At 37.0% G+C, this 8869-nt stretch overlaps 2 protein-coding genes across 3 annotated transcripts in view; one reads left to right on the top strand and one right to left on the bottom strand.

The window, feature by feature from the left end:
* Positions 1 to 317, top strand: part of LOC106335147 (probable pectate lyase 22) — a 2340-nt gene extending 2023 nt beyond the window's left edge. The window contains exon 5 of one of the 2 annotated variants that reach the window (XM_013773586.1): positions 13 to 317. In XM_013773586.1, coding sequence (XP_013629040.1) covers positions 13 to 240 — 228 coding nt within the window. In that variant the 3' untranslated portion in view covers positions 241 to 317. The remainder of the gene's footprint in view (positions 1 to 12) is intronic. The other variant, XM_013773585.1, reaches the window with a different exon arrangement.
* An 87-nt stretch (positions 318 to 404) lies between these two features.
* LOC106335146 (BRCA1-associated protein) lies at positions 405 to 3082 on the bottom strand. The gene is made up of 11 exons (XM_013773584.1): positions 2686 to 3082; positions 2492 to 2600; positions 2293 to 2407; positions 2097 to 2194; positions 1862 to 1968; positions 1501 to 1750; positions 1339 to 1392; positions 1053 to 1196; positions 903 to 967; positions 758 to 812; positions 405 to 680 (listed from the first exon to the last, which is right to left on the bottom strand). Exons 1-11 carry the CDS (start codon positions 3075 to 3077, stop codon positions 528 to 530), a joined length of 1542 nt encoding a protein of 513 aa, XP_013629038.1. The 5' UTR covers positions 3078 to 3082; the 3' UTR covers positions 405 to 527.
* Positions 3083 to 8869: the final 5787 nt, after the last annotated feature.

Consider the following 8869-nt stretch of genomic DNA (forward strand, 5'->3'; position numbering starts at 1 on the left):
GGGGGGGAATAGGTAACAAAGCATGAGGACGCTCCCGAAAGCGAATGGAGTCATTGGAATTGGAGATCCGAAGGAGATCTAATGCTTAACGGTGCATTCTTTACACTTTCTGGAGCTGGACCAACTAAATCGTCAAGCTATTCGAGAGCCTCAAGCCTAGCTGCTAGACCGTCTTCTAATGTTGGTGAGATAACTCTATCATCTGGTGCACTCAGCTGCAAAAAGGGTTCCCACTGCTGATCATACGCCCACCAGCGTGTATGTATTTGTGTGTATATACAATATGATGAAACCAGCAATTCAAAGCTAGTTGTGTAATAATCTTGATGAAAAAAAGTGAAGAGTTGATTACTTTTTAGTTTTGGTCGTTGTGTTGGCAAAACTTAATAGTATCACTAAACACGTTTAACCAAAACCAAAAGTTACTTCCTGTTAAAATAGTATGTTTTATCTACAATAGTGCTCTACACCAATATTAGATCAATTTGGACAACAAACAAAAAGCATAGCACAAAACCGATCTTCACTTACTTTCTCCGGTTGGACTTCTTCTTCTGCCTTCTAACTGGCTCCTGGTTGATAGGCACTGGTAAGACGGTTCCTTCACGTATACCATCCGAATCTGATGACATATTCTTTAACGTTTTCTGGGCTTCAACAAACACCCTTATATCTCTTATCTGTTACAGATCCATTATCATCACTCGTTTAGATGTTAACAGCAAAAAGCAAACCCTCGGTGAGTATAGAAGCTTACCTGTTCTTCAAGATCAACTATAGTCTCGTCTTTTGATCCTATCAATGCAGCTTCCCTGGATAACACCAAAAATCAATTGTTTCTTTACTATGTACTATGATGTTCGTTAATGTAAACATATTTAACAAGAGAAAACATGTTGCACCTCTCTTCTATTTCCTTGGTCTTCTTCCGCCAAGTATCCTGCTCTTTTATAAGCTTTCTGTTAACCTGAACCCAAATTTTAGTAGTTTGCAGAGCATAAGGAACCCTTTCGAGAATGGAACAATGGAGAACAAGGCCTAGAGAGTCTCACCTCAGTGATTTCAGTTTTTTCCTCTTCACATTTTTCAATCTCATTCTGAAGCTCCTGCATCTTTTTAACAACAGTCTGCTCAACTGCTTCGGCAATACTACTTTCCTGCTTGCTTCTCGCCTCAACAATGAGAGATTCATAGTACTGACGAAAGACATCATGATCGTGATAAGTAATTGGTATCTCTTTGCATAGATATACCACGACACGAGGTGGCTACAACATCATCCTCTACTAAAAGCTTGTTCATATATACTGTAAATTAAGAAGAGACAGAAACACTTGCCTGTCGCTGTGCCCTCAGCTGACTTGCAAGGAGGTCATTATACTCGGTCACAATCTGTTCCACAAAAACTTAATTAGACAACTAATAAAATCAAGAAAGCCACTGACGTTTTAAGATTCATTTTATGCAGGAAATTTTGATTAAGGGTGATTGAAAGCATACTGAATCGACTTTGCTGTTGAAGATGGCACCGCTAATCCCTGTATCCTCACTACACTCGCAAAGACCACAATCCCCTTCGTGTGACAGACAGCGGCTGTTCATCTCTACCGACTTTCCATCTATTTTTGAATGGTTTAAGCGATGAACATAGTTGTCACCAACATAGTCCCAGATTTGCTGTGTTCGCAAATCAAGAGAATAGCAATGATGCGTTTCTTTCCAATGCCTGATAGAGTGTCCTTCCTTGTATCTACAACAATTAGAAAACATAATCAATCCACAGTGAACGAAACTTCCACCTCTGACGAAGATATAGATGTGTTTATAATTTCAGGTTACGGAAACGCAAACCAAGCCTCACCTTCCACAACCTAAGAAGCCACAGACAAGGCACGCCCATACATTGTCTGTTTTTCCGCAAATAGAACAGCTTATTATATCATCTTGTTGTTGACACAATCGACAAACCTACAAGACGAAAACGAGCATGTGTTAGAACATGTGCCCAGGTATTTGTAACGAACTGGATGAGTCAAGATTCATTTTACGCCACAATGGTCAAAGATGTATCATATGAAACAAGGAGGGCCACTCACCTGACAGGAGAGATAAGTCCATTTCGAAGTGCATGAACACTGAAACGAGTGATCACAAAGAGTGCTGAGGATGCCACTAGTATCAGGATCTAATCGCTCTGCAAGAGTCAAATTCCAAACACGGATATTAAGCAACAACAAAAGGTACCTAAATCATTCAAACTGAAAATCGTTATTCTTTAGCACAAACTCTCACCAAGACATATTGGGCAAGTAGGCAACTCGGTGAATCCAACAGGCGAAGAAGCAGCAAGCTCATCGAACTCAGTGTGTTCCACCGTAAGTACATAGAGAATATGGCAAACCTCAGCCTAAACCCACAAGAAAAAAGTTAATCTTCATGCAATGAACTAAACAAACAAAGAAAATAAATCTCCTTTCCATTATTACAATACCTCAGAAGGAGCATACTTTCTCCCATTCAAGTTCTTGTGGAACCCATCTGCTCCCGCTTGATCCGAAAGTGTGATCAAAACACTATACCGATCTTCCATTGCATCGTTCCTAGAAGATTTTTTCAAGAAGAACCAAATCAGCCAAAAGGCTTTAGCCTTTTTTTTTCCTGAGTTCTTGCAAAGTGACTACTCACCTGATGAAGAGGATCTGAGAGACATGTTCGATTTGGGAATCACAGAAGCGGATGAAATCGAGGGAGGAGAGGTAATTGGGGACAGCGACGACGAAGAGAGTGGTTGATCGGGAGCTAGGGTTTGGGAGGGAGCTGTGCGAAGAGTTTCGGTAGAGATGGATGAGACCTTTGCGTTCGGTGAGTTTGAGAGATGGAACGAGCTTATCGGGACGCTGAGATCTCCTCGACGGCGCGAAGCTGAAGCCGGATTCTTCGTCTTCGATGGAGATTGGCTGCTCCGAGTCAACGGAATGAACTCTAAGGACGAACATCGTCTCTGAGATCACGCAAGCCGGAATTCGCGAGAAGCGGTGGTTCAATGACGGGCGATACACGGTGACGGCTATTCTCATGGGCCTCTCTTGTCTTTTATAAATTCTTGGTTCAAGTCAGGTTGTTATAATGGGCCTTGTGTGGTTAATGGGTTTTTTCTTCGAGTTTTGGGCCCTTTTAGGGTTTAAGCGCACACACAAAAAATCACAGCTCTCTCGGGGGCAAACTCAGCTTTTGCGGTTGGTAGCGGTTGACAGCGTTTCGAAACAGTCATATAAACCGCTAAAAATCGCTTCAAACCGCTCCGAACCTCTTAAAATCAAAAGCTGGTTCCAGCTTTCGGTTGCAGGAAGATAACTTTTTTTCTTTTTTTTTCCAAAAACCATATAAACACAAAAATAAAAATATTCAATAAAAATTTTAAATTGGAATTATAAAAATATTAAAATATATATATTATATTTTAATTAATATTATAAAATTTTAAAATAAAAATATTTTCTATAATTTTAAAAAATTTAAAACTATAATTTTCGATTATAATTTTCATATTTATTATAATATTATGATTTTTGATATTTTTATAATTATATAAAATGTAAATATCGTTAATTGATTATTTAACCGCTGTTGTATTTGGTAGTTAACCAGTCATAAGTATCCCGCAAATGCACCAATTTCTAACCGCAGAACCAGTTGTACAAATCTCTTAAAACCGCTAAAAACCGCAACCACCTGCATCCGCAAACTCCCGCAACCGCAACCGCTGTGTTTGAACTAGTCAGGCCCTTAGTCTTATCGTTATATCTTATCCATTTCTGTGGGGGAAATGTTCTGAAGCCAACATATTTGTTTTCATTTTGACCAAGTTCAAAGACTATTTTAAAAGGCTAGCACTACCTAGGCCTGAGACTTTTATTTGAGATCCGTCGAACCGAAAATTCGGATATCCGGAGAGGCCGAATCCGAATCCAGATAGTAAAATGTTGGATCCGTCAAAGCCGGATCCGGATATCTTAATTTTTAAGTCCGGATATCCGGATCAGTAAGTTTTATTAATAACTATTTCAAAAATAGTAATATCTATTTATAAAAATTAATTTTATTTAATATATTTTCATTTTTATAATAGTATATATAAATTGTATGTAAATTTTGTATTATTATACATAAAAATAATTAAAAAATTATATATTTTTTATTTTAAAATTATTTTTAATATTTTATATATATTAATATTATTTATTTATTTATTTTAAGGATCCAAATCCGGATCCGGATATCCGCCGGATATTACAATTTTTAGAAGGATATCCGACACCCGAATATCCGAGAACCCCGGATCCGGATAAGGATAGTAAAATTATGGATCCGCCGGATAAAGATCTGGATCCGGATATCTTAAAATTGTCCGGATACCCGATCCGTCCCAGGCATAAGCCACTACCCGCCACAATGAAAGTTTGTGAACGGCACAAAGTATTTTATTTTATTCTATTTTTTTTGTTGAGTTCTAATAAAATTTTAAAATCTTATCCAATTGTCATCAAAATGAAAGATATGAGAGAAAAGAAACAACAAAAATAAGCGTTTTTTTTTGAGATAAGTGTCTTTATCAACAAAAGAAGAAGGAATATATTAAGTATTCAAGTATTAAGGACTCGGTATCTGGCATGGTTGGTTCCAAAGATAAGGGAGGATGGTGAGGTCAATGGTCATCCCCGGTTTTTGAGTTGGTCAACCATTTTGGTTTTAAGTTCTGATTTTGAATTTTATCTATAAGTTTATAACTATGTGTTACGCATGTCTTTTTCTTTTAGTGTTAAGACTTTTAGTCCAAACATCAACAGAACTTTTTGGAGGATATAGAAGTACACATATAACATCACCTCCAATATCAAAACTTTTTGGAGAATATAGGAATACACATATAACATCACCTCCAATAAAGAATCACGAAATATCGGTGACAATTTTATTTATAGACTTTTGTCAATGCACACACATTTTCTGGATATCTACTAACGGTTATTATAAGGACATTGCTGATTCATGATGCTTTGCTTGCAAGATACAAATCTATCCAAAGTCCAAACTCTTAAGGATAAGAACATGACACATCAATCTCTAGTGCTTCAAAAGTTCCAAGTGGAATATAACACAGCATGGAATATAAACTGTTAAGTTATATTTTACTTCCAAAATTTTAGTATATTGGGAAGAATCTTGCATGAAATCATCAAATCCATTAGTTTATGTTACACTTTTTTCATGTAAACTTATCCCCAAGTTTTGGATTATGTTGCTTCGTTTTCTTAAAGGGTCATTTGTAAATACTAAAAGCCGGATCGTGATTAATATATTGAACATATACATACATGTTGAGTTTTTTTTAACATACATGTTGAGTTAATGAAAGGAAAACATCCCAACATTAACTAATCAACTATGTAAAATATTATTTAACGAAAAGTGCACATAAACTATACAAACTCATAAGTAAGCCATACGCAATAGTTAGAATGGTAATGGCCTTATGAGATGTCTACAATAATATATAGTCAACAAGGAATCTATATGTTTTTGAAACATATGTTATAGTTTTGGATCCAAATACGTTTAGTTATTCAGATTCCTGTGAAGGACTTAGATCGGTGTCATCATATTCAGATTAGTGGCTAAACTTGACTGCTATGATTGAATCAGATTTGGCTGCCGCCATACGCGGCGAACTTTCTTTCCTTCTCCGTGATTAACATTTCTTTTAACTCCTTTGATGCTCATGAATATGACCAACCATTTTTGTGATAATTATATTAAAAATGAAACAACAAAATCCAGTGGCAATAATGAATAAATAGGAGAGTTACAAGTGGCCAGAAAAGAGGGCATGAAAGTGGATGAGGATAAACAGCCACGTAGACGAAGAGGTGGCTCTTGGGAAGAGGCAAGGGTCGGTTTACTTCCAATAACCGGCCTTTCTCAAGTTAAAATAATCATATTTCAACTCTTTTTCTACGTTGCAAGGCAAACTTTTGGACCGGTTTTACACTTTTTCCACGTAGGATCAATAAAAAAACACAACTTCCATGACCTTAACCGGGACAGAAGTAATACTATTGTATGGTTGTCATCCCAAAAAGAAAACACTACAAAGGCAATATTATTAGAAGTCACTTTAGTGGAAATTTAAAAGTAATTTGTGGGATATTATATCTGTTATAAAAAGAACTGAAATTTTATTATATCGCAGGAATTTAAATAAAGCAAAATTTTATACCCGTACGAAGGAGATAATATTGATAAGAAGAGAGGATGTGTTATTGAAGGAGAAGGATGGTGTGTTTACAAACGAACGCAAACGTTCGTATATATAGAAGGAAATTTACTGTGCAAATAGTGCAGCGGGCCCCACATCTTTTATATTTTCAACGAAAGCGGCTCATCTTTTCTTGTCTTTCGTAACACTCCCCCTTGGGCGCCGGTGTCACTATCCGCTCTCGCTTAACATCTTTGTTGCCTCGTTAAAAACCTTTCTAGGAAAACCCAATGGGAAAAACCATAGTAAGGTAAAAAGAGTACAACTACGTAAGCTCCCCCTCGAATGAGCAGTCATAGATCCTTCTGATGACGCATTCCAATGTTACGAACATGTTTTCTGAATATCGAAGTCGGAAGTGATTTTGTGAAGAGGTCAGCTGCATTGTCGCATGATTGGACATATCTTACTTCAATCTCTTTCTTCTTCACGAGCTCTTGAGTGTATGAGAAGAACTTCGGATGAATATGCTTCGTTCTATCGCTTTTGATATATCCGTCCTTTGTTTGAGCAACACATGCTGCATTATCTTCATATAAAATAGTTGGCTCTATATTTTCGTCAATTCCACTGCTTGAACAGATGTGTCGGCTTATTGATCTTAGCCATACACATTCTCTACTTGCTTCATGGAGTGCAATGATCTCAGCATGATTTGAAGAAGTAGCCACGAGCGTTTGTTTCTGGGAACGCCAAGATATAGCAGTGCCTCCGATCGTAAAAACGTATCCTGTTTGCGATCGGGCTTTGTGTGGATCTGAAAGATATCCTGCATCTGCAAAACCAACCATTTGACCTTTTGAACTTTTAGGATAAAATAAGCCTAAATCAATGGTCCCTTGGAGGTAACGAAAAACATGTTTGATCCCATTCCAATGTCTTCGGGTTGGAGATGAGCTGAATCTTGCCAAAAGATTCACAGCAAATGATATATCAGGCCGTGTACAATTTGCAAGGTACATCAGCGCTCCAATTGCACTTAGATATGGTACTTCCGGACCAAGTATCTCTTCTTTCTCCTCAGGTGGTCGAAATGGATCACTTTCAATATTAAGTGACCTAACGACCATCGGGGTGCTAAGAGGAGTTGATTTATCCATGTTAAATCGTTTCAACACTCTTTTAGTGTATGTGGATTGATGCACAAATATACCATTTTGTGAATGTTCTATTTGTAGGCCAAGACAATAATGTGTCTGTCCTAGGTCTTTCATCTCAAATTCTCCTTTGAGATAGTCTGATGCCTTTTGTATTTCCTTTTGAGTTCCGATAATGTTAAGATCATCAACATATACCGCGATTATTACAAATCCGGATATTGTTTTCTTGATGAAAACACATAGGCATATAGGATCATTCACATATCCTTCTTTTATTAAATGATCACTGAGACGATTATACCACATACGTCCAGATTGCTTTAACCCATATAATGATCTTTGCAATTTTATTGCACATAACTCTTTAGGTTTGGAACTTAATGCTTCTGGCATTTTAAATCCATCAGGAACTTTCATGTAAATATCAGTATCTAATGATCCATACAGATAAGCTGTAACAACATCCATGAGACGCATCTCTAGATTTTTATCAGCTGCTAGACTCATCAGGAATCTAAATGTAATGGCATCCATAACTGGAGAATACGTTTCTTCATAATCGATTCCAGGTCTTTGAGAAAAACCTTGAGCCACTAGACGAGCTTTGTATCTCGTAATCTCATTTTTCTCATTTCGCTTTCGAACGAAAACCCATTTGTACCCAACTGGTCTCACATCTGCAGGTGTGAGCACAATAGATCCAAATACTTTTCGTTTATTAAGCGAATCAAGTTCAGCTTGTATTGCATTTTTCCATTGTTCCCAATCATGTCTCTTTTGACATTCATAGACAGATTTTGGTTCTGGATCATCGATTTCTTCATTTATTTCACTTGACACAATATATGAGAAAGCATCATCAAGGTCATTTTGTTCATTTCTATTCCATATCCTTTTATTATGGATGTAATTAATAGAAATCTCATGATTATCTTTCGATTCATGATGCTCTGATTCATGATGCTCTGATTCATCAGAATCCTTATCATTTATTTCCTCCAAAATATTTTCTGCTATTTTGGGTGCATCATATATTTCAGCTTTCTTCTGTTTCCTAGGATTCTTATCCTTAGAACCAACAGGTCTACCACGCTTCAGGCGTGTTTTTGGCTCTCGTGTGTCATCCTCCTTTTCTTGTTCATTTGGCATTTTGATACGAGCAGGAGCATTTGCAGCTGGTATATGAGATTTAGTTACCGTCTTGGTATCTACAAATGCATCAGGTAGCTGGTTAGCTATACTCTGTAAATGCATAATTCGTCGAACTTCTAGTTCTGACTCTTTAGTAGGAGGATCAAGATATAACAATGATGGTACACTCCATTTTATATCACTTCCAACATTTTTGTTTTCTCCCCCTAGAACTGGGAATACATTTTCGTCAAAATGACAATCAGCAAAACGTGCTGTAAAGACGTCACCAGTCTGTGGTTCTAGGTATCTAATAATTGAT

The sequence above is a fragment of the Brassica oleracea genome, chromosome C3, assembly GCF_000695525.1.
Source record: "Brassica oleracea var. oleracea cultivar TO1000 chromosome C3, BOL, whole genome shotgun sequence".
NCBI lineage: Eukaryota > Viridiplantae > Streptophyta > Magnoliopsida > Brassicales > Brassicaceae > Brassica > Brassica oleracea.

Bases quoted from the DNA above. Each gene is read 5' to 3' on its own strand.
- LOC106335146 (XM_013773584.1), bottom strand. From the start codon at position 3,077: ATGAGAATAGCCGTCACCGTGTATCGCCCGTCATTGAACCACCGCTTC. The intron at 1,393-1,500 runs GTATGCTTTCAA...TTTGTGGAACAG, and splicing joins TCAACAGCAAAGTCGATTCA to ATTGTGACCGAGTATAATGA. The intron at 813-902 runs GTGCAACATGTT...GGTGTTATCCAG, and splicing joins ACCAAGGAAATAGAAGAGAG to GGAAGCTGCATTGATAGGAT.